The sequence below is a fragment of the Ochotona curzoniae genome, unplaced genomic scaffold (genome assembly GCF_017591425.1).
Source record: "Ochotona curzoniae isolate NIBS_2020 unplaced genomic scaffold, NIBS_Ocur_1.0 scaffold_2453, whole genome shotgun sequence".
Classification (NCBI taxonomy): domain Eukaryota; kingdom Metazoa; phylum Chordata; class Mammalia; order Lagomorpha; family Ochotonidae; genus Ochotona; species Ochotona curzoniae.
In genome coordinates, this window is record NW_024467094.1 from 8,613,887 (window position 1) to 8,638,416 (window position 24,530).

A 24,530-nucleotide genomic window follows, 5' to 3' on the forward strand; every position below is an offset into this window, starting at 1 on the left:
GTAAAAATGGAAATCAACATTAAACTTGTCAACTTCAAAAAACATTTTTAAGAAAGAGATGGATGGAGTTTCCATCTATTGATTTACACCCCAGATGGCTGGGTCAGGTGCCCCCGCCCCCGCCCGTGGTGGTGAATAATCTAACGGCTTGGAGCCAGCACTGTGGGCCTCGCAGGTTAAGCTGCTTGTGTGGGATGGAGTTAGAACATTACCTGCAGTGCTAGGCTTCTCATAGGGGCGTCCGTGTAACTCCCTGCTGCCCCACTTCCAGTTCAGCTTCCTGCTAAAGCCCTTGGGAAGGTGGCATAGGACAACCCAAGTGTTTGTACTTTTGCACCCATGTGGGAGACCTGGAAGAATGTCCTGGTACCTGGCTCAGCACCAGCTGTTGTAGCCTTTGGAGAGTGTACCAACAGATGGAGGACTTCTCTAAATCTCTCTCCCTTCCCTCCCTCCGTTTCAGTTTGTAACTTTTAAAATAAATTATGTATATATCTTAAAGGATCTAATTACTTGAGCTGTCACCTGTTGCCTGTCATGGTCTGCATTTAACAGGAAACTGGCATCCAGCCAGAGCCCGGTATCAAGCCCTAGTTCTCTGATATGGGTCATGGCTGTCTTAACTGCTGGGTCAAATGCCTGCCTCATGTCAGTTTTGGATTACACTGTATAGCATATCCATTAGCTGTGATATACTGAGTGAAAGATGCCAGAGGTAAAAACCACATCTTAGGGGACCAGTACCATGGCATGATCAGCTAAGCCTCTGCCTGTGGCGCCAGCACCCCCTTTGGGCACCGGTTTGAGTCCTAGCAGTTCTACTTTAAAAAAAATTTTTTTTTGAAGATTTATTTATTTTTATTGAAAAGTCAGATATAGAGGAGGAGAGATGGAGAGGAAAATCCTCCATCCGATGATTCACTCTCCAAGTGACCACAAAGGGCAAAGCTGAGCCGATCAGAAGCTAGGAGCCAGGAGCCTCCTCCAGGTCTCCCACGTTGGTGCTGGGTCCCAAGGCTTTGGGTCGTCCTCAACTGCCTTCCCAGGCCACAAGCAGGGAGCCAAATAGGAAGTAGGGTAGCCGGGACACAAACCAGTGCCCATATGGGATCCTGGGTGTGCAGGGGAGGACTTTAGCCACTAGGCTACTGGGCTGGGCCCTCAATTGTTCCCCTTTCAGTCCATCTCACTGCTTATGACCTGGGCGAGCATCAGAAGGTGGGCACAAGTGTATCCCCCGTACCCATGTGGGGTGCCCAGAAGCTCCTGGCTTTAGACAGACCAACCACTGGCTAATGTAGCCATTTGGGGAGTGAGCCAGTAGATGGAAGATCTGTCTCTCTTTTTGTCTTTCCTTCTATCCTGTAATTCTCCCTTTCAAATAAAGAAAAATATCATGTTAGTAATTATTTTTTAAACATGGAAGAATTCCATATTCTCCTTTCTTTTGTAAAAGTTGATTTAACACCAACAGAAAGGATATTATCTTAAAATAAAGGCTCATCATTTAAATTGAGCAATCTTAGTTTTAAGAAAAACAAAATTTCCTGTCCCTCCCACCTTGTATTTACTGTGCAGTTGTACCATGTAATGGTGCCAGTCTCTTTTTGTTGTTGTTTGTCTTTGGAAATGTGTCATACTGCATTTGGTTTAAACATTGAGATGAGGGTCAGAACTTGGGCCTTGGCGTTAAGGTGCTGGTTTGAGGCTGCTGCACGGTGCAGTGGGTGAAGCTGCTCCCCGGGACGCTGGACGCTGATACTGAGATCTATCTGGCTGATCTGTCGTTGCGAGGGTGAGACAGGACCAGTCCTGCAGTCACTGGCTCACGCCCCAAACAACCACAAAACTTGGCCTGAAACCAGGGACCCAGAACCGCAAGCAGGTCTCCCATGTGGGCCACAGGACCTCCAAATACTTTGGCCATCAACTGCCGCCTTGCCTGGCTTGTTAGTGGGGAGCTGAAAATTGCAGCTGCAGTAGGTGGAACTCAAACCGGCGCGCTGATGCGGGAGGCTGGTGTCACAAGTGCTGGCTTATCCCGCTGTGCCACACGCCAGCTTCTCACCTCTGTCTGATGTGAAGACATGGGTATCACCCTGAAGTACACTCCCAAATCCACTAAAGATTTAACACCCGTCCTTCTCGCCCTCCGGCAGCCTCTGGCAGTCAGTCGTCTTTCTGTCCGTGTGGGTCTGCCTTTGAGGACTATTCAATCTGTATCTGACTTTTTGCCTCTTTTGTTTTCATGGACCACTTTTAATGTATTAAGTGTACCTTGCTTAAAACTTGGTTTTGAAAATACTGCCTTCTTCTTGTTTTCCTTCTGCTCCCATGACACTCCTCCCTCTGCCCGTCCCTCACATGTCGGTGTGTTTCAGAGCTCTGCCCTTGACCATTGTCATCTTCTCCCACATCTGCAATGACTTGGCATTTTATGTCCATCTGTAGGGTCGGCATTTTCATAGACACTCAGCATAAGCCACACTGTATGATTGGAGGTAACCTTCCCCAACTTGGGTCTCTGCTAAATTCCTCTTTTTCAGCTCCCATGCTAATTTGGTCCATCACTGGACTCAGACAGCTTTGTAAGCACCTACTTCCTTCTTTGTCTTTATCGTGGAGCTGTGTGCATCTTGAGGTCAGCAATTGTGTCTTGGTCACAGTTGGGCCCTGAGGGCTTAGGTTGCTGCCCAGCATATAGAAGACGCGTAGTAAGAGACCAGAGATCGGGAAACACCCCAATAACAGCAAGATGGGAGCCCGGCGCCGTGGACTAGCAGCTAAAGTCCTCGCCTGAACGCCCCGGGATCTCATATAGGTGCTGGTTCTAATCCCAGCAGCTCCACTTCCCATCCAGCTCCCTGCCTGTGGCCTGGGAAAGCAGTCGAGGACGGCCCAAAGCCTTGGGACCCTGCACCCACGTGGGAGACCTAGAAGAAGTTCCTGGCTCCTGGCTTCAGATGGGTGCAGCACTGGCCATTGTGGTCACTTGGGGAGTGAATCATTGGACGGAAGATCTTCCTCTCTCTCTCTCCTCCTGTCTGTATATCTGACTTTGTAATGAAAATAAAATAAATCTTTAAAAAAACCAAACAAGATGGAATTGTGACTGTTCACAAACGACCACCGATTGTAATACTAGAAGGGAAATCAACGGGGTGGGGAGGAAGGGAACCTGGGGAGGGGGATGGGAAATCCCAGAGCTTATGGAACTGTATCATAAAACAATTTAAGAAATACAGTATGCAAAAAAAAAGTATCCAGAGATTAAGTGAAGGAACACGTTACCAATTTTTTGTAACATGTGCCTGATAAATTATAGTGATTTTCATGATTGAAGGTAGAGAATCGTCTAACTTGACAGTTTGTGTTTTCACATTTCAGGAGCATTTGGACAGCACCCATGGGTCAGTGCACTCACTAGATGCAGATCTGCTCTTGCCCTCTGGAGATCCGTTCAGTAAATCGGACAGTGACGTATTTAAGGATGGACTCAGGAGAGCACAGTCTACAGACAGCTTGGGAACCTCGGGCTCTTTACAGTCCAAAGCTTTAGGCTATAACTGCAAGGCCAAGTCTGCTGGCAACCTGGACGAGTCGGATTTTGGACCATTGGTGGGAGCAGATTCAGTTTCAGAGAATTTCGACACTGTGTCGCTCGGGTCACTGCAGATGCCTAGTGGATTCATGTTAACCAAAGATCAGGAGAGAGCGATCAAGGCGATGACGCCAGAGCAGGAGGAGACGGCGTCCCTCCTCTCCAGCATTACCCAGGGCATGGAGAGCGCGTACATGTCCCCCAGCGGTTACCGCCTGGTCAGCGAGACGGAATGGAATCTCCTACAGAAAGAGGTGTGTGAACCCGCTGACCTTCCTTTCCGTCCCTCTACGGGGCACTGATTCGGTCAGCAGACAGCCTGGGTGCAGGCGCACATCGCCAGCCAGTGGGTGTTGGTTCCTGTCATCTGATCCTTGGCACACCTGCTTTGGCTCTCGCAGGTCACGCTGACGGAGCAGGGTGCCAGGCAGCTAACAGCCTTGAGTGAGCACTTTTCCACCTAAAGTCGAGGCACTCAACTCAGGGCAACTTGCCTCAGTAGCGAGTCTCATGAAGTTTCGGTAACCTGAGTTTGGTCTGCAGTTTTCTGAAATCTCATTGTGTCATCATAGGTTTCACATCCTTTCATTTTTCCTTGAATTCTAAAGTGTAAATACTTGTCAACAGGTGAGGTGGAGAGGGGATGGAGGACACGGAGTATATTCCTCCCAGGAGTATTTACAAACCCAGAGCCTGAGCCGGGGAGCTGAGAGGGGGCATGTGTGCGTGAAGCTGTCACTCGCAAGGCCCCTTCACATTGCTCATCTCTTTGAGCTTTCTGACCGTCATGAGGCATTTGGGACCTGAGTGTCCCCAGTTGGCCCTGAAAAGTCAAAGTCAAGGTCAAGTGATTGCCGCAGTTGTTCCCCTTGACCCAGTAGAAAAACCAGTTAAAATGCAGGGTGTTTGTTTTTTGCTTCTAGTGTTACGTTGATCATGAACTTACTAAACAGTTGTTTACCCTGAAAGAAACTGCTCTCATGTGGACGGTGTGTATTTGTTTCTAAAAGGAAGTGTTACTGCATACTTTCATACCCATTTTGTGATTGGAGCTGGTGCAATAGGAGATGGGTACTGTCCCCCCTCCCTGTTGGCTGAGTAGTACTGATGTGGCCGTGGGGGCTGCAGAGTGGTGCCTTAGCTTTGTGTTTTCCTCAGATGTGTCTTCTGGCCCTTTCTTTGGTGATGAGTTCGTGTCTCTTGTTCCTCTGCCATACATGGCTTTTCTCTGTCTAACGTTACAGTATGCCTTCTTGCCATAAATCCCCGCAGAGACTTTACGCCATGTTCTATTTTAAGTGACATCAGTGCGTGCGTGCGTGCGTGCCTTCCTCTGGTATATGATCCTCTAGTGTGTGATGTAGAATTATTCTGTTGTGTTTGATCAGAGGTCATTTTGGTGCCCCTCAGGTACACAATGCTGGAAATAAACTTGGTAGACGCTGCGATATGTGCTCCAATTATGAAAAACAGCTACAAGGAATTCAAATTCAGGAGGCTGAAACGCGAGACCAGGTGAGTTTCACTTGGATGTGCCAGGTGCTGAGCTGTTGGTTTTCATTGGAGGCGCAGCATTGATTGTCCCCATCCAGCCCACCCTGCCCGGTAGCTTATGAGGCGTCTCCGACTTGTAGACATGAAGTGCTCTGATACCTGAGTGGTGGTTGGGTTGCCAGTGGGAGCCTGTCAGGACCATGTGGTGTTAACTTGTCAGGACCTGAGTGTCCCCAGTTGGCTCTGAAAGGTCAAGGTCAAGTGATTGCCCCAGTTGTTTCCCTTGACCCAGTAGAAAAACCAGAGTTAAAATGCAGGGTAACAGAGCCTACAGGAACACTGCCTCTACTCCTGTCCCACCTGGCTGCTCACTCCCAATGCTTAGAAGAGATTGTGTCATGACCGTAGACTCACAGCAAGTCCTATGATGTGGAGATTCAGGAAGGTCATAGGTTGGCTTTGGCCTCTTAGTAAAGACCTATGTGGAAAATTGAATCAGTATTTGAGATCTCTGCTGATTGTCTATTTTTTTCTTTATTGCCTGTTGTCATCATTTATTGAACTGATCTTGGTTAATTTACAGGTTTGGTATCTTACATAACCTTTCCCAAATACCACATTTTATAATGGGTTCCTTCATAACATTTAAGGAGAAATGTATTTTGAGTGTATATTTGAAAGGTTTAAGAACAGAAAGTTTTTCAGAATTGTTATCTGAAATGCTTAGGACCGGAAATGTTTTTCCATAATTTTTTAAATCTTTGGAATATTTTGGAAGGCTTTTATTGGTGGAGTTTTCTGCAATCCAAAATGCTGCTTGCATTATGATGGGGAATGTCCGAGTATAGGCTCGTGAAAACACAAAAGGAAAAAATAATTTCTTTGTGTCCAAATCATTGTCTATTCCCTTCACCCAGCAAGGAACTCTAGCAGATTTTATTGATGGTTTACATTTTCAGGGGTCCTCGGTATCTGGTTCCTCCATCTATGTTTCTTTCATAGGTAGCCAAAAGTAAATTTCTGAAACTGTTTGCACAGCTGTATGGGTAGCATCTGGTGGTGTGGTGTGGGCAGGACCGTCTTGGGTCCCTTGGCCTCTGCAGCGGACATTTACTGGTGCTGTGTGCCTGGCGTGTTGTGGGTCAGGAGATGGAGACACAACTCGAGTGAACCCCCGACGAGCGTGCCGTCAGCTCACCGGAGATCATCCCTGTGCTTGTACATGCCATGCCGGGCTGCCAGGGGGCGACACTCTGGCAAAGGCTGCTTTGAACCTGGGCATTTCATCATTAGGAAAAGAAGTGGGCTAGGGGAAGGATATGTGAAAGAGCAAAGCTGAGCAACGCAGATGGTGTGTTCTAGAAGTCTGAGGAGGTGACGTGGCCTGGGCATGCGCGCTATCCACAGGAAGGAGGGCTGCTGGGGAGGACTGTGGCGAGCTCCCAGAGGGCGAGTGGAGGCAGTTGGGTTTGACCCTGATGACTTGGGGAGGCAACCCGGGACCTTAAGTAGGGGAAATGTGTGATTTCCCTCTGTGGGGTTCAACTGTCGGATTGAACTGCGGTCCTGAGGCAGAGGATGGAGTTGAGGCGAGGCAGGCCAGGCCTGCAGTGCAGACAACAAGCAGGCATTTTGGAATTGAGATTGTGGAATGTGAGAAATGACTTATTAGCTATAAATTATGACCTGTCTTGAGGTTATTTTGTGATATTTCTCAGAAAAACAAAGGCCATTTTATATATGTATATATTTTTAAATTAATTATGGAATTAAACTTTTAAAAAATAGTATAAAGAATTCTGGTTCTTTGTTCTAAACTGACATTTGAAATACTGCAGGTGAAAAAGCTGCAGGTGATGCTGAGGCAGGCTAATGACCAGCTGGAGAAGACGATGAAGGACAAACAGGAGCTGGAGGAGTTCGCACGCCGGAGCAGCGAGGAGTCAGCGCAGCAGGTGAGAGACGGCTGGCACGCAGCCCGCCGCCCACGCCGGCTTGTTGGCATTAGAAAACAAACGGCGAAGTGTTGAAACCGTTCAGAGATCTCTTGCCTTTTATTTTTATTAGGCTTTTCTTTTGCACAAGAAACTTGCTCACTAGAAACATACACATTCTTTTCTTTTTAGCTTCTTAAAAAAGTATAGCATACAAAGGACAAGACTCCTAACAGAAATAGACACGCCAGGCGTCCGAGAACTACGTCCGTGCAGGCAGAATTTAGACCATTTGCTGGTGGGTGCTACAGCCTGGTCGAGCCTAGCCTGCCCCCAGTTCCAGCTCACACTGGCGGGGCTACAGCCTAGCCCAGCCCAGCCAGCGCCCAATTCCGGTCCTAATGTGAACTGGACAGTCCGACCTAGCATGATCCTCACACCATACTGGTTCTCAGATATGCCAGTGGGAGATGTGAACTGGCCCAGCCTGGCTTGCCCCAGATCTGAGCCGGCAAATGATGAGGTGAGGTGGGCCATGCCAGACTAGGCCGTAGTGCCCAACCAGCACATGTGAGACCCAGGGAGAAGGGGCAGATCCAGTAGGGGGTGCTGCATGGGACTCCCCTGCTGGGCCACTACTCCCACTGGTAAGTGTGAGAGCTGGGATGGGGGCAGACCAGGCCAGGCTGAGCTATGACACTGTTGGCCTGCATGTGAGCTGGATCAGTGGGCCCAGTAGGGAAACAGTGGGCACCTCCCTCTTGGGTTGCCACTGCCACTGGTGAGCATGAGAACCAGGACTAGGGGCAGGCATGGCTAGACAGATGGTGGCATCCATGGGCACCAATGTGTACTGGATAGTGGGGCCCATTGACATGTATGAGAGCTGAATGGGATATGGAACAGACTGGACCAGTCTGCTATACATACTTGCAAGTACATGAAGCAGGGCAGGGGCAGGCCTGGTGGGAGTTATTGCGGGTTGCTCCAACTAGGCTGCAGCTCCCACTGGTTTGCGTGAATGCTGAATGTGGTGGGCAGGATCGGGCTGGGTTCCAACGCCCATTGGTTTGCATAGGAAACAGGGCTGGCTGAAGACAGAACTGACCCAGCAATTGCAACTACCAGTGTATGTGCAGGCTGATTTAAGTGACGGACTGTTCCAGATCATGTATTGGCAAGCACACACGCGTATCAGGCCTGGGATCACCTCAGATGAGGATTCTGTAGGGATTACCCCCCAACTGAACTGCTGGACTCAGAACTTCAACCATGGAGAGCAGGTTCCATGGTCTGACCGTGGAATGAATGTGTCAGAGCTGAGCCTCTTCAGTGGCTTTGATGCAGCAGTGGACAGCATATCCAGATGCACATGGAGGATGTGGCAGTACATTGAAGCCTGCGGAGGACACCTGGTACCATAACAGGGGATGGAGGACAGAAAAAATTTGTCAACTACCCCAGCCAACTGTTGCCAGGGAATAACTGGGCAAACGGAGACTCTAGGGTGGACTGTGTGTCAGTGGGTTGTGATTGGAGTAACGGGACCAATAGCAGTTGAGAACTGATGAACTATCAAAACCACTTGAGCAGGACCCTCAGAGGTTACCCCACATTGGGGACCCTGGGTTGGTTGGGAGGCTGGTACAGGAAGGCCCTTGACTCTTCACACCGTAATCAACTATGTAAAAAATCATTAAAAAAAAAAAAACCATCCCAAAATACAGAACAAGCAGTTTGACAGAGTCCTATCTTTTATGAGGCCAGCGTCACTGTGATAAGAACTAAGCAAAGACACAACATGAAAACTGCAGAACTATATCCCCGATGAACATAAATACAAAATCAAAACAAAATACTAGCAAACTAAATACATATCACATCAGTAAGATCATCCATTGTAATAAGTGGGATTTATATCAGAGATGCAAATCAATAAATTTCATAAATGACATAAAAAGTTAAAATAACAGTTTATTTTGGTATTAAACAATTTCAAAATCCATACATAGATCTTCCATAATATCTAATATTTTCCATGTTGAACTTAGGTTTTCTTTCTGTTTTCCGTGAGTTTATTCAAGTACACGTGTGTATTTAGGAGTGGACTGCTTCAGTCAGAATGTTCAGTGTATCTGTTCAACTTCAGAGCACCACCACAGTGCTGGGCAGTTTTCCAAAGTGGTTGCACCTATTTATGCTCCCACCAGCAACATATGCTTGTCCCTGTGGTTCCCTGGCCCCGAAAAACTTCATTTTGTCTTTGTATTTGTTACTTTAAAAAAAAAGATTTATTTATTTTTATTGCAAAGTCAGATATACAGAGAAGATCTTCCATCCTATGATTCACTCCTCTAGCAGGCGCAACAGCTGAAGCTGAGTCGATATGAAGCCAAGAGCCAGGAGCTTCTTTTGGGTCTCCCACAGGGGTGCAGGGTCCCAAGGCTTTGAGCCTTCCTCCACTGCTTTCCCAGGTCACCAGCAGGGAGCTGGATGGGAAATGGGGCTGCCGGGATTAAAACCAGCATCTGCATGGGATCCAGCGTGTGCAAGGCAAGGACTTAAGCTGCTAGGCTACCATGCTGGTCCTATATTTGTTACTTTAATTGTCATCATTTGGGGAATGCGTAATGAAGGGTATTTTGTTATGGCTTAGTTCAAACTTCTCTAATGACCACTGGAGTTATTTTGTATTTTCCACATTTATTGGCCATTGGTATTGTGTGCGTGTATGTGTAGGTGAAGGGTTTGCCCACTGAATTCTTGTATTGATTTTTCTGTGTGATTGTCTGTCTTATTTTACTTTTAATGATTTGTTACGTGTTCTTTATATAATTTTGTTAAAGTCTTGTAGACAGATACTGCTCATGTGTTTGACTCAGTAGCTTAAATTTTTTGTTAGGATTTATTTATTTTTATTGGAAAGTCAGATATACAGAGAAGAGGACAGACAGAAAAATGACCTTTCTCCACTGATTAACTCCACAAGTGACTGCCATGGCTGGAGCTGAACTAATTCGATGCCGGGAGCTTCTTCCAGGTCTCCCACACGGGTGCAGGATCCCAAGGCTTTGGGCTGTCCTCGACTGCTTTCCCAGGCCACAGGCAGGGAGCTGGATGGGAAGTGGAGCTGCCAGGATTAGAACTGGCGCCCATATGGGATCCTGGCACATGCAAGGTGAGAACTTTAGCCACTAGACTAGTACACCAGGTCCAGTAGCTGAAATTTTTATTAGCAGTGTCTTGTGTCTTGATGAACAAAAGTTCCTAATTTTTTACCTTTTTTTTTTTTCTTGTAATTGTTTCCCTTATTTGAGGGGCCAAGTTACAGAGAGAGCGGAGAGCTGATTCACTGCTGATTCACTCCCCAAATAGCTGAAGAAGTACGGCTGGGCCATGTGGAAGCCAGGAACTTCATCTGGGTCTCGTGTGGGTGCAGGGTCCCGAGCACTTGGGGCATTAACAGGGAGCTGGAGTGGAAATGAGCAGCCACACTCCAAACAGTGCCCACATGGGATGCTGGCATTGCAGATGGCAGCTTAACCCGTTATGTCACAGTACTGGCTTTGTCCTTTATTTTTTTTTCTTAGTTTTTTTTTTCTATCTTGGAGTTATGAGAATACTTTTGTATATGTTGTAGAAGCTTTGTTGTTTAGAGTTCATAATTATATATGAAAAGACAACCTAGAACTGATGTGTGCCAGCAGTATAGCTTATGTGATGCATGTTATGATTTCGTTTTTCATATGCTCTCCAAGGCCATCTTTGTCATCTGCTGAGTAGAGTATGCGTGTGGACCAGTTTCAGGGCTGCGTTCAGTTGTTCTGCTTGTCTGTTTTGTCAAATGAAGTGATGGTTGTCGGGGATCCCTGCTCTCAGTGGGTCCTGGCCCCACTTGATGGTGTCACAGCTGCTGCTCCCTTCTAGGGGCGTGCGCCACTCCCCAGGTGTTCCGTTGTCATCTCGCTTTGGGATTCTTTTTTGCTTGGTTGATTTTCAGTGCTTTCAGAGTGACTTTTCAGGTTTACTCAGGTCTTCAGATTGTCAGCCGGAAAGGTGGGTCACGGGTCACGTGTTCTCTTCTTGCTCTGCCCTTGTAAACTAGAAGTAAAATTCTGACTGATGACTTGGGAAATGTCTGGAAGATTATGCTCCCTGCTCTTTCATGTATACTTAACAACATACCAGTAAATTCCTCCTCAAGCAGCTCAGCCACTCCTGAGTCCAGTGTGGCTAATTGTGTGTGTGTGTTGCTCTCAAGTGACTCATCTTGGGAGGCCACGACTAGTTCACAAAAATTCACTTAAGTGTGGATGGTTTCTTGTGTGTGTGTGTCACCTGTCTCAGCTCCTTCAAGAGGGTCCTCGACTAGGCTGCATGGGTTCCACTGTGTCTGGAGGCCACCCCCACCCAGGGCTGTCTGTGGTGGGTGGCCATTGCCTTCTGGCACCCAGAAGGCTGGTGGGGATGGCATGGGTCTGCTGAGCAAGTGACCGAGCGGCTGCCCAGAGTGGATACAGTTGCCAGTTCTTGATACTAAACAATCTGGAGATGGAAGAGTGGGTTTCAGATTAGCCAGTCTCTAAGCATGTTTTCTCTGTGTGTGCTTTTTTCCACAAGATCTCTGCCCTCATCCTGCGAGCCCAGGCATCCGAGGTGTTACTGGAAGAGCTGCAGCAGGGCCTTGCCCAGGCGAAGAGGGATGTTCGGGAGCAGATGGTGAGTGACGTTGCAGTGGACAATGGCCATGTGCTGTGCTCCTCTGAGCTGTGCTGAGGTCTCGGTGCCAGGACGGTATCACTGGCACAAGACAGGTGCTTGGCGTGTCTCCAGCGCCTGCAGAACTCCTCGTGCTCTCAGCATCCCCTGGCAGGGTACCTCCAGTTTGAGTCCTGGCTCTGCTTCTGATCCAGCTCCCAGCTAATGTTCCTGGGAAAGCGACAGATGGCCCACGTGCATGGGCCCCTGCTGCCCATGCGGAGTTTCTGGCTCCTGGTTTTGGTCTTACCCATCTCTAATTGTTGTGGCCATCTGGGGAGTGAACCAGTGCATGGAAGAGCTTTGTCTCCGAAACTCTGCCTTTCAAACAAACAAATCCTTAAAAGCAGTAACAATTTACTTCATAAAAAAATAAAAATAATTTTTTCTTGTTTTAAATTTATTTTTCTGATTAAGAAAACTAAAACAATACCATGGCCTGCAATTTTCAGTTCAGAATATAAACTAAGGGGCTGGTGTTGTGGCAAAGTGTGTAAAGCCATTGCTTCTGGCACCGGCATCCCTGTGGGCGCCAGTTCAAGTCCTGGCCGCTCTACTTCCTGTCCAGCTCCCTGCCGACGTGCCTGGGAGAGCAGCGGGGGACGGGTCCAGTGCGTAGGCTCCTGCACCCACGTGGGAGGTTTGCATGAAATTCTTGGCGCTTGGCTTTGCTAAATCCTAACCTTTGTGATCATTTGGGGACTGGACCAATGGACAGAAGATATCTTTCTGTCTCTAAATGTAATTGCTTTTCACGTAAAGAAAAATTAAATCATTAAAATATATAAGCTAAAAAAAATAAAATCTGAGAGTTGTTGATGAGGTTTGGATAGTTACCCTGCTTTTTCCGGACAGCTGATTTACTTTGAGTGACTTTGTTTATTTCATGGGCTGTGAAAAAAAAAAAAAGTGTTGGAACTTCTAGGAATATTCCAGAAGTTCTCAATTCTATCTTTTTTTTTTTTTTGAGATTTATTTAAAAAGCAGAATTACAGAGAAAGATTTTGCATCTGCTGATTGACTCCTCAGAAGACCGCAGTGGCTGGAGCTGGCCTGATCGGGTCTCTGGGTGCGGGGGGCCCAAGTACTTGGGTTACTGTCTGCTTATTTCCCCAGGGTATCAGCGTGAAGCTGGATTGAAAATGGAGCAGCTGGGTTTCAAACCCCTGCCCATATAGGATGCTGCCAGCACCAGAGGTGGCGACTTTGTCCACTGTGCCACAGTGCCCTGATCCCCAAGGTGCCCGGCCCTAAGAACGATCATGGCGGACAATTTCCCTAGCAGAGCGGCCTGGGGGACTGCTGTCCGGTCCAGCCACCTGTGCATCGGCAGGAAGCTGGAGTCTAGAACGGAAGGCAGAAATGAAAGCCAGGCACTTGATGTGGGAGGTGGGTGCCAAACGTCCTCTCCCTGGCAGGTGGTTTGGCCTGGCACTGGGTCGGCCTCGCAAGGGCCTGGGAGCTGACCTTGAGTGCAGACCTGCTCTTGGAGCAAGCCTCGCACCCTGACCGTGCTCTGCAGGATTCCTGTGCGTTTCCTCATTTGAGAAGGTGGAGAAATGGCCCCTGGTCTGCCTCCCTTGAATCCCTTGTTTTTTTTGTTTTTTTTTTAAGACACAGCTGCCTCTGCAAACAATACTCAAGTTGATCTCACCTGAAATTTCACCGGCTCTCCTGGGCCTCTGCTCTCTCACAGTCTCTCCTAGCCCCTTCTGGTATGGAGGCTGCTTTTTGGCGTATCCTGCGTTTGGTCTCTATTCCCTGTGGGCACTGGAGTAGCTAGCTTAGTGCAGCAGCTGCTAATGTGTGCTGGGTGAGTTACCCGCGTTTATCTGTGCTGCTCAGTGTGCTGGTCACCTTCCTGTTAATGTAAGAAAAGGGGCCGGCACATTAGCTCAACTGGCTAATCTTCCGCCTCCAAGCCAGGCATCTTACGGGCACCAGTTCTCCTGGCTGCTGCGCTTCCCACCCAGCTCCCTGCTTGTGGCCTGGGAAAGCAGTCGAGGACGGCACAAAGCCTTGGGACCCTGCACCCACGTGGGAGACCCGGAAGAGGCTCCTGGCTTCAGATCAGCTCAGCTCCGGCCATTGTGGTCATTTGTGAAGTGAACCAGCAGATGGAAGATCTTCCTCTCTGTCTCTCCTTCTCTGTAAATCTGCCTTTCCAATGAGAATAAATAAACCTTTCAAAAAAAATTCTAAGGTAAACCATAGTTTTGGAGATTCATAGTACAAGATCAAGATTAAACCACCCTGATGGTTAGACATCTGGTGACGGCATTGTTTCCTTCCTTCCTTTTTTTTTTTTTTTTTAAGATTTATTTGTTTGAAATTGAAAGAGAGAGAGAGGAAATCTTCCATCTGTTGGTTCACTCCCCCATGGCTGCAGCAGGCAGAGCTTCATCCAGCTCTCCGACATAGCTGCAGGGGCTGCCTTCAGCTGCCTTCCTGGCTCATTAACACGGAGCTGGACTGGAGTGGGGCAGCCAGGACTCTTAGCCAGGGCGCACATGGGACGCCGGCATTGCCGGTGTCTGCTTTGCTCACTAAGCCACGATGCTGCCCCGTGACACCCATGAATTGAGTCCAAACCGTACCACTTAGTATTAAAAGTTAGCAAGAATAACTGATTTTAAAAAAAAATTTTTTTTTTTTGAAACTTGCTTTGAAAGGCAGCTCACGCTGGCCCCCTCCTGGCTCCTCTTGCTGACCTCCAGTTCCCGGGGCCACCCGGTCATTCAGTGACCCGGGGAGCGAGCAGAGCCAGCTGTGCGCATCTGTCTCCCCAGGCTTCCTGTTGAATGCAGGCCACTAGGAGACAGCCCCGTCCAGTGGAGGTCTCAACTGTGTGTGTCACTGTCGTGCTGAGCAGTCCCTGTCATTGGGACTGTGGAGGGCAGATGGGTGGACAGTGTGGGGGGTGAGGCTGCTGGCCTCCTGGCAGCTCGTTGAGGTTCTGAGCGCCCCCAGCTGCGCCTCTGTGGCTCTGCAGGCCTTTCTACCGTCCCCGCCTGGCCCCGCCTCTCCCCGCCTCTCTCCTGGCTTGGTGGTGCCGACTGCAGGCCACGTGCACCTTCCTCACAGCAAGCCTGTTTGTTTCTCTTGCAGGCAGTGCTGGTACAGTCCCGGGAACAGGTTTCTGAAGAGCTGGTGAGGTTACAGAAGGATAATGAGAGCCTGCAGGGCAAGCACAGCCTGCATGTGTCGCTGCAGCAGGCTGAAGACTCCATCCTCCCGGACACTGCCGAGGTAACGACACGCACCTCCTCTAACAGCTGCATCGACGTGTCAGTCCCATTCAGGGCAGCTCAACTTTTTGTTTATGTTATTCCGTTGTGTGGGAATGGCAGACAGATCTTCCATTCGATTCACTCCCAGTGCCTGCAGCAGCTGTGACCAGGCCAGGCCCAAGCCAGGGCTCCGTCCAGGCTCCCATGTGGGTGGCAGGGCCCTGCGTACTTGAACCATCACCTGCTGGAAGCTGAAATTGGGAGTGGAGCTGGGGCTTGAACCAGGCACAGTTATGTCGGAGGCATCCCAGGGTCTTAACCACTGTGTTGAACACCACCCCATAGTCCAAGCTTTTCTTTTTAAAAAAGATTTATTTGTTTTAAAGTCAGAGTTACAGAGGGAAGGATGGAAGGAAGTAGAGAGGGGGAGAAAGAGAGAATATCTTTATTTCCTACGTGGCCGCAGTGGCTGGGGCTGGGCCAGGCCGGAGCCAGGAACCAGGGGTTTCATCAGGAAGTCTTATGTGGGTGGCAGGAACCCAAGGACTTGGGCCATTTTCCGCTTCTTTTCCAGGACATTAGTAAGGATTGCACAGGAAATATAGCAGCCAGGACTTGAATCAGTGTCCACATGGGATGCTGGCATTGAAAGTGGCACTTTACCTTTGGTGCCACAACACTGGACTCGTATCTCAAGATTTTAATTAAAAAAAAAATTTTTTTAAATTTGAAAGTCATATATACAGAGAGGAGGAGAGACAGACAAAGATCTTCCGTCGATGATTCACTCCTCAAGTGAGCGCAAAAGCCGGTGCTGCGCCGATCCGAAGCCGGGAGCCAGGAACCATTCCCAGGTCTCCCACACGGGTGCAGGGTCCCAAGCCTTTGGGCCGTCCTCGACTGTTTTCCCAGGCCACAGTCAGAGAGGTGGATGGGAAATGGAGCTGCCAGGATTTGAATCGGCACCCGGCACATTCAAGGCAAGGACTTTAGCCACTAGGCCACACCACCGGACCCATATCTCAAGATTTTAAAGTGTGCAGTTCCAGACAGCATTGTGGCATCGCAGTAAAGCTGCTTGCAATGCCAGTATCCCGTGTGGGTGTTGGTTCCAATCCTGGCTGCTCCACTCCCCGTGCGGTGCCCTGCTGATGGCCTGGGAAAAGCGATGAGCATGGACCAAAGGCCTGGGCCACTGCTATCCCCATGGAAAAGGCTGTTAGCTCCCGGCTTTGGTCGGGCCCAGCCTGGCCTTTGGTCCTGGGGAGCGAACCAGCAGGTGGAAGATCCCTCTCTCTCTGACTTACAATCAGAAAAATGTTTTTAAAAATACATAAAAGGAAAATCAGTCAGGGGATAGGAATTGGGGGAGGGGAATCCCAGACTCTACAGAATTGTACCATAAAATTCAAATTTTAAAATAAAAATTAAAAAAAATATATAGTACATGAAAGTGGGATGGGTCGCTGTGAGCCTGTCACAGGTGCGTGCGGTCAGGCCCCAGCTGGAGGACACAGACCAGCTCCTCAGCTGTCGCCCGGCCGCCCTCCGCGCGCCTGCCGGAGCGCTCTCCTCATTCCGGGCTCCGCTGGGCAGTCACAGCGCATGGCTGTCTGTGTCTGCCTGCTTTCATTTGTTTAATGTTTCAGCATTTTTTTTTTTTTTTTTTTTTACAATTTTCTATTTTATTTGACAAGCGGAGTTCCAGAGAGAGAGGGGCAGACACAGAGTTCTCGCAGTGCTGGTTCACACTCTGGCCGGAGCTGGGCTGGTCTGAAGCCAGCAGCCAGGAGCTGCTGTGGGTCCCCCGTGAGCGTGCGGGGGCCTGAGCCATCCTCCTTTGCTTTCTTAGGCACATTAGCAGGCAGCTGGATTGGAAGTGGAGCAACTGGGTCCTGAACCAGCGCCCATGTAGGATGGTGCTGGCACCGGCAGCAGCTCCCGTTCGCCCCACTCCGCCAGCCCTAGTGTAACGCTTGCAGTGTTCTCCCTGTGCTAGCGTGTGTCAGCCGTCTGTCCTGTCTCTCCGAAAATAAAATATCTTACTTTTCAATACAAATAAATAAATCTTTAAAAAAATTATTTGAAAGGCAGAATGACAGAGATGGGAAGAGACAGAGGAAGAGTCGGCCGTCGGCTGGTTCACTCTTCACTGGCTGCAGCGGCCAGGGCCGGGCTAAGCTGACGTCAGGGACCTGCACCTCCAGCTGGGTCTCACACACGGGCGGCGGGGCCCACGTCCTCGGGCGTGTCAGGGAGGGAGACCGGAAGCAGAGCAGCTAGGACTCAAACCGTTGCTCTAACACAGTAGTGTCAGGCGGCGGCTTAACCCGCTACGGCACAACCCCAGCCCCACATTCCTGCACGTTCTTGGCACACGTGTTACCTCACTGTGCCCTGACCCTTCCTCATGGGTGTGAAGTGTTCCTCACGGTGGCTTTGCTGTGTTTCCCTCATGTCGTGGTGTCAACGAATCTCTTCATAGACTCACCGGCAATGTGTGTGTGTCTTCCCTGGAGAAATGGCTGCTTAAGTCCTTCGGTCATTTTAACACAAGATCATTTGCCGTTTCATTGTTGAATTGTAAGAGCTCATTATATATTCTGCACATGTGCAGTAGCAGATACGTGATTCTCAACTGCTTGTTCCAGTCTCTGCACAGTCTGTCACTTTATCAAAGTTTTTATTTTATTTTTAAAGACTTACTAATATGGAGGGGGGGATCTGGTGCGATAGTCCCATGCCTAAAGTCCTAGCTTTGCACGCACCAGGATCCTATATGGCCGCTGGTTCTAATCCCGCTGCTCCACTTCTCATCCAGCTCCCTGCTTGTGACCTGGGGAAGCAGTCGAGGACGGCCCAAAGCCTTGGGACCCTGCACCCATGTGGGAGACCCGGAAGGGGCTCCGGATCAGCTCAACCCCGGCCATTGCAACCCCACTTGGGGAGCGATTGAAGCTCTCTATTTCTCCTTCTGTAAACCTGACTTTCAATTAAAAAATCTTTAAGATTAATGTACTAGGGAGAGAAGGAATATGAATATATGAATATATGAAGCTCTTCCATCTGCTGGCTCTCTCCAGATGACTGCAGCAGTTGAGGATGGACCAGGCTGAGCCAGAAGCCAGGAGCTCCAGCTGGTCCCCCACGGGGAAAGCAGGGTGTGTGAACTCCGTGGGGTGACCGTCATCCATGGTCTTTTACCAGGGAGGAGCAGCCAGGACCCAAACCATGTTGGGGTGTTGGTATTACAAGCAGTGGGTTAACCTGCGGCACCACAGTGCCAGGCACCAGAAAGTTGTTACTTTTGATTAATTTTGTTGTCATGTCTGAGAAACCTTTACCAAATCCGAGGTCTCTAGTTCCTCTCAGTCAGCAAGCCAGGCCTGCGCGACGTCTGTCTTCATATCCGGGGCTTAAAGGTTGTTGCACGTTCACTGCTTTTCTGTCCATGACAACGACACTTTTGTCATCTGCATCCCTCTGTGAGCAGGGGAATCTGGGCCGCCTGGTGTCCCCGAGATATCGTGAACTGGCTGTAACTGTCTCCACATTTATCCCCGTGCATCTCTAAGCCTTTTTACCTACAGGAGCTAAACCCAGGTAGTTCCTCTAAACAAAACAGAAGTTTCTTAGAGCAACTTTTGTTATGCTAAGTTCCATTTTTCATTTAAAAAAAGTATGCTTGTTAAACAAGTATTTTAAGGGGCCAATGTGGTGGCATAGCAAGCTAGTCCTCTGCCCTGTGGGACTAACATTCCCATGGCTGGCTTCTGTCCCAGCCGCTCCACTTTCTATCCAGCTCCCTGCTTGTGGTCTGGGAAAGCAGTTGAGGACGGCCTGGGGCCTTGAGATCCTGCACCCCTGTGGGAGACCTGGAGGAAGCTCCTGGCTCCTGGCTCGGCGCAACCCCGGCCGTTGTAATCACTTGGGGAGTGAATCATCGGATGGAAGATCTTCCTCTCTGTCTCTCCTCCTTTCTGTATATCTGACTTTGTAATAAAAATAAATAAATCTTTAAAAGAAAAAGAACTAAAAGTTAGTGAAAGTATAAATTTAAACTGAATTTGTTATGGACACACCACCGTCACATTAGAAAGTGGCACTGTGCGTGCTTGGTCTGCCCGTAGTGCTGTGCTTGTGGGGTTCAGCGAGTGAGTGAAGGAGGGTGGGTGACAGGAAGTTGTACCCTGTTAGAGACCACCCCTGCCTCTGAGTCCAGGCTTCTTTTAGAATCTTCATTCTCTAACTGCTTCCTAATTTATGTAAACATTAGATTTCTCAGTTATACCTTCTGGTAAATCTTACTCAGTACAAGTCACTTTGCATTTAAATTTTTCTGTATGTGGAACAGCTTTGAGTGGGAAAATACGTAGTTTACAGGATACATATTTTTGGTTGGAATTCCTTATTTCCCTTACATACTGAATGGTGACACGTCCTGCCAGCCCCTGGAGGCCTCCTCGTGGGAGAGCTGGGGCGTCCTGGCCGGCCTAGAGCACCGTGCCATCCGGGGAGTGCGGCAGTGGACGGAAGACCTTTCTCTGTAATTCTGTCTTTGAAGTAAACAAATAGATGTTTGTATATATTTTATTTGAGGATACAGACTGGGAAAATATGGTGGGACAAGGGCCTCGTGGTCCCAGAGAGCACTAAGAGGGCTGGGGAGAGCTGCCCACGTGCTGGAGGGTGGGGGCCGGGCAGTACCCAGAGCCAGGAGCTGGGGTCCCCAGCCGGGGGTGTGCGGGAGCTGGCGTGGGGACCTGGCCCAGGCCCTCACTGTGGGACACAGGGCTCCTGGCGGCCTTGCTCATTCCTTGCCTCTCTGATGCAGGCACTCCGGGAGCTGGTCTTAAAATATCGGGAAAGCATCATCCACGTGCGGACGGCAGCAGACCACATGGAAGAGAAGCTAAAGGCCGAGATACTCTTCCTGAAAGAGCAGATTCAGGCAGAACAGTGTTTAAAAGAAAACCTTGAGGAAACACTGCAGCTGGAAATAGAAAACTGCAAGGAGGAGATAGGTGAGGGGGTTTGGAATTGGGGTCAGTCACACAGGCTCAGGGGCTGCACACAGGGAGTCCGTGGGCAGGGGAGCTGGCAGACAGAACAGGGCGTGGGCAGGCACGCGGTGTGGGCTCGGGTGGTCTGATCTGGCCAGGAGCCGGAAGCTGTCCTGGCCTCTGCTGCTTCTGCTGGGCCCGGGCCCCGGGATGGCCGCGCTGCGGGGCTGCTCCCCCATCCTGAGAAAGGCGCCTCGCCGCCTGCAGAACAGACTTGAACCCTGTGGACTGTTACAAGAAAACAGTTGTGATGCAAAATAGTAAATGAAAGCTAAATACTTCTCACTTTCCTTACAGCGTCCATTTCTAGCCTGAAAGCTGAATTAGAAAGAGTAAAAGCAGAAAAAGGGCAGGTGAGTCCTAAAGTTCAGGTTTCACTCCCTGCACCCAGGGGTGCTCCTGTTGTTGGAGGCTCACAGAGTGAGTGACAGGGCAGGTCCCTGCCTCAAAGTGGGACCTGGACAGGGGACCCTGTGCCAGCCGTGGGAGGGACTGTGGCCCGGGATGCCCAGCGTGGTGGGGGGCAGTCGTGCAAGGGTGTGGTGACCTTAGCGCTGCTGCGATGTCGCTGCGGGAGGGCCCTCCGTGTGGGCTCTGCTCGTCCTCAGTGCTGCTGGACAGCCCCGTCCCTCTCCGCTCCAGGCTGCACCGTGCCTGACTCCCCCATCGGGGTCCAGCCTTGTGCACTTCTGCCTCCATCCCGTCAGCCCGTCCTCAGGACCCGATCCCGCCCCCACTCCCTGCCCTTTCTCTTTCTCCTGGCCTTGGCAGCCACCGCTCCCCACAGAAGCCTGCCTACCCGACCCCACCTGCGCCCCAGCCCTCTATCTGCTCCCCTCCTTCACTAGCACAAATAGTGCCACTTGCTGCATGTCAGGAGCTGGAGTTATCCGGGTGCACCTTGGCCTTCTGGCCTTGGCTGTGCTGGGTGCCCTGTCGGCGGGCAATGAGCATGAGGCCACGGAGCAGGCTCCCCAAGGCCGGGGCTCTTGTGAGCCGCACCCCGTCCTCCCCTCCCTCTGCCCCACAGTTGGAGTCCACACTGAAAGAGACGTCGCAGCAGCTCGAGAGCTCACAGGAGGCGCAGAGCAGCCTGGAGGAGCAGCTGAGGAGGGAGGCTGCCGCCAAGGTGACCCTCGGCCCGGGGAGCAGGGCGAGGCAGGCGGGGCTCAGCTGTGAGAGGGAAGAGGCTCCTGTGTGCTCGGCCCCCACGGCCAGCTCTAGGGCACCCCTGGGCCCCGGGGTGGGGGTGTCACTGTGTGCCAGCAGACCCTATGCACGAGCGTTTCAGGGCTCTCCGGGTAGAGAAGCCCTCGCAGCTCACCAGGAGGGTCCTGTGGGTGGGCTCGCTCGGGGCCATTGGTTTCCTGAAGTCCTGTGGGAGTGTTGACATGGGGACACCAGGCATTGGCAGGAGCGTTATTTCCAGAGGCTTCCTCGCTGGGTCACCTGCTGGCCGGGTCAGCATGCTCAGCTATTGTCCCCATTCCCATGGCAGCAGGTGGGTCCCCTGAGCATGACAGGGGTGGCCAGCCTTCTGCCCCGTGGGGGTGCTGCAGGGCCCTCAGGGGCCCCAGTAACTGTGGCCTTTGGTCCTGACCCTCTCACAAGGTGTGTTGTTGTAGGCTTCGGCTGAGCAGCTCATGTTTGAAGAGAAGAACAAGGCGCAGAGGCTGCAGACGGAGCTGGACGTCAGTGAGCAAGTCCAGAGGGATTTTGTGAAGCTCTCGCAGACCCTGCAGGTGAGGACCGGACCCTGGCCGCTCCCCGCAGCCAAGGGGCAAAATTTCAACCACCCCATCTGGGCGCCCTAGCCAGCAACTTGGGGCGCTCTGACGCTGCTGCTTCTCGTTCTCTGCCCCGTGGACTTCGCCTCCGGAGGACAGTGGAGGGTGGAGGGTTGGCGCAGTGGGGAGGACTCCGCCTGGGACACTGCATCCTGTGCTGGCTCCGGGCCCAGGCCTACCTCCTGCCGGAGCTTCCTGGGGTGTGCTGAGGAACTGGGGGTCCCCACTCAGGTGGAGATGTGGATGGAGCCCGGGCCACCAGGCTTGGCTGGCCCAGCCCTGGCAGCTGCAGCAGGTTTTCAGGGACTGTCAGTTCTCTCTCACTGCCTTTTAATCAATGGGAAAAAAAAGTTTATAAACAGGGACGTGTAACCCGTGAGGCTCCTCCCGACCCAGGCCCGCCCACATCCCTGTGCTTTGTTAGTCCGTGTGGTTCTGGCCACGGTCCAGCCCCACCTCAGGCAAGCACCCAGTCTTGTCCCCTGCTGGCCCCTTCCTAGCTTAGGCTTGTCTGCTCCTGGTGCCGGGACAGCCCCCCGTCTCACAGCTGCGTCAGGATGTGCCCCTCTTGGGCCCGGGCAGCTGCCCGCGCTCACCGGCCGCTGTCTGTGCAGGTGCAGCTGGAGCGGATCCGGCAGGCGGACTCTGTGGAGAGGATCCGGGCCATTCTGAACGACACCAAACTGACAGACATTAACCAGCTCCCCGAGACATGACACGTGGTGGCAGGAGTCCAGCCTGCACTTTGGATTTTTAACTCATCTTTAGAGCAACATTAATTATTATTTAACTCTTAACTGAAGAAGTGGAAGTCACAACAAAAGGAAGACTGGAGAAAAGCTTATTTCCAGCGGGGAGGACGGTGTGGCCGGAGCAGCAGCGAGCCAGGGCGGGCCGGCTCCTGGAGCACCCCCACCTCTAGGGTTTGGAGTTCCCGTTCCTGTTTCTGGGGACCTGGGGACACGAGGTTTGCTGTTGTCAGGAGCTCCTCAGTAACTGTGCAGCTGGCAGACGGTGTAGTGTGCTGCAGGGGTATTTTATATTAAAATAGGAAGTCTGAGAGCGGCCGCTGGCTGACTGCCCCTCCCTCCCTCGGCACATCTGTCTCGTTTGCACCATTTTCTCTGACATTGGAGCACCATCTGCTACTGAGACGTGACTGAGAACCAGCTGGCCACTGGAACAGCTGAAGAACACGGAGCTGCAGGCCTGGCTGGAGCTACACGTGCAGCCAAGTCAAGTGGACAGGAAAAGCACAAGAAGCTTCTGGAAGCACTTTTTCTGAGACCTGCTGGCCATCCAGCCAGGCCCACAGGTACCAGGGTAGACCCAGCAGCTGGCGCCGTGTCCTCTTCCGCAGTGTTTAGCTTAGGTGTGGATCAGTGAAGGAACTAGTGTCAGTAACCACGCTGAGGGGCAGCCAGCAACTTGCGGCCTTCTCCGAACTTGCCGACGGGCTTCAGGACTGCTTCCGATGCAAAAATGGTGGTAACTGGGTTTGACAAGACACCTTGTATTTTTGTTTTACGATTTAGACCAGAAGCTGCAGCGACCATGCTACCATGATTCTGGGACAGAGGCAGTTCTGAGCTTGAGGAGTGAGCCAGCCTCTGTCGCAGAGGGCACAGGGGTGCGGCCACACTGCTGGGGCTCGGGCTGTTGGGAATCTGTCAAGTAAGTACATTTGGGGTTCATTTAGAGTTGCCATCAAATTAGTTTAAGGTGAAATTTGTTATAAAAACCTTCACCTTGCCCCTACGGGAGAGCCGACAAGGACTCCTCACCCTGTCCGCTGGGTACTACTGTAGTCTTGGCTTTCACGATTATGAATTTAAAATAAATACTAATTATGGAAGCAGTGCTATAGGCCTGCCATGCATGAAGCGTTCTTTCCATTGGTATAAAGGGCCTTTGGATGCGAGGTCAGGGCAACATCCCAGGTTACTGGCATTTGGAGAGCAGAAAGTAGTGCACTTCCTTAGGCTTAAGGCTCGTCCCTTGGCCCGGCCAGGCTTGCTGGGTGAGAAGTCGGGGGACGCTGGCAGCCAGGGCGGGGGACAGGTCGTGACCTCTAGGGCCGCTGCTTGAGAAACACTGCCCAAGACTCCAGTTTACCGTTAAGTCGGTTTCTGGTCTGACACAAACTACAAGGACACTAGGTAGGAAATAATTCTTTAAACAGGGTTTTCTGCTTCAGTGAGATCTGATGTAGATGGAGCTCGGCTCATTTGGACAGAGTATCACAGAGTTGGGTTTTACAAATGTTTCTGAGCTCATTGTCTTGCGCATTGCTAACCTGTCTGACCTGTACACTCCCCGTGGGGCAGCGACTTGGCTATTGCTCTCAGAGCTCACAGTGGCTATGAGAAGATGACAGAGCCGCGTCCATGGCCTGCCACGCTGTGTCCCTGTGAGGTGCTGAACTCGCACGCTCTCGGTACCCCCGGGGCAGGGTGGAGCCGGGCTCAGACAGGTGGCAGCCGCGCCCTCGGGCTCAGAGCCCACTGCAGATGCGGACTGAAGATCCCAAAGTGTTCCAATTAAAAGCTGCTGCCCAGTGCACCGTGTGGCCTCTTCCTTTGCGGGGTTGTACCCTTGGCGAGTGTGTGCCTGCCAGCCGCCTCAGGAGTTCACAGAAGTAACCCTGGGCCATCGCTGGGTAT

At 50.9% G+C, this 24,530-nt stretch overlaps 1 protein-coding gene across 2 annotated transcripts in view; it reads left to right on the forward strand.

The window, feature by feature from the left end:
• The window catches only part of RABEP1 (rabaptin, RAB GTPase binding effector protein 1), an 81,506-nt gene extending 57,077 nt beyond the window's left edge, over window positions 1–24,429 (forward strand). For both annotated transcript variants that reach the window (XM_041001464.1, XM_041001465.1), the window contains exons 9-18: window positions 3,388–3,855; window positions 5,012–5,116; window positions 6,934–7,050; window positions 11,650–11,748; window positions 14,896–15,036; window positions 19,852–20,041; window positions 20,378–20,433; window positions 21,111–21,209; window positions 21,706–21,822; window positions 22,482–24,429. In XM_041001464.1, coding sequence (XP_040857398.1) covers window positions 3,388–3,855; window positions 5,012–5,116; window positions 6,934–7,050; window positions 11,650–11,748; window positions 14,896–15,036; window positions 19,852–20,041; window positions 20,378–20,433; window positions 21,111–21,209; window positions 21,706–21,822; window positions 22,482–22,583 — 1,494 coding nt within the window. In that variant the 3' untranslated portion in view covers window positions 22,584–24,429. The remainder of the gene's footprint in view (window positions 1–3,387; window positions 3,856–5,011; window positions 5,117–6,933; window positions 7,051–11,649; window positions 11,749–14,895; window positions 15,037–19,851; window positions 20,042–20,377; window positions 20,434–21,110; window positions 21,210–21,705; window positions 21,823–22,481) is intronic.
• The last annotated feature ends 101 nt before the right edge of the window (window positions 24,430–24,530 follow it).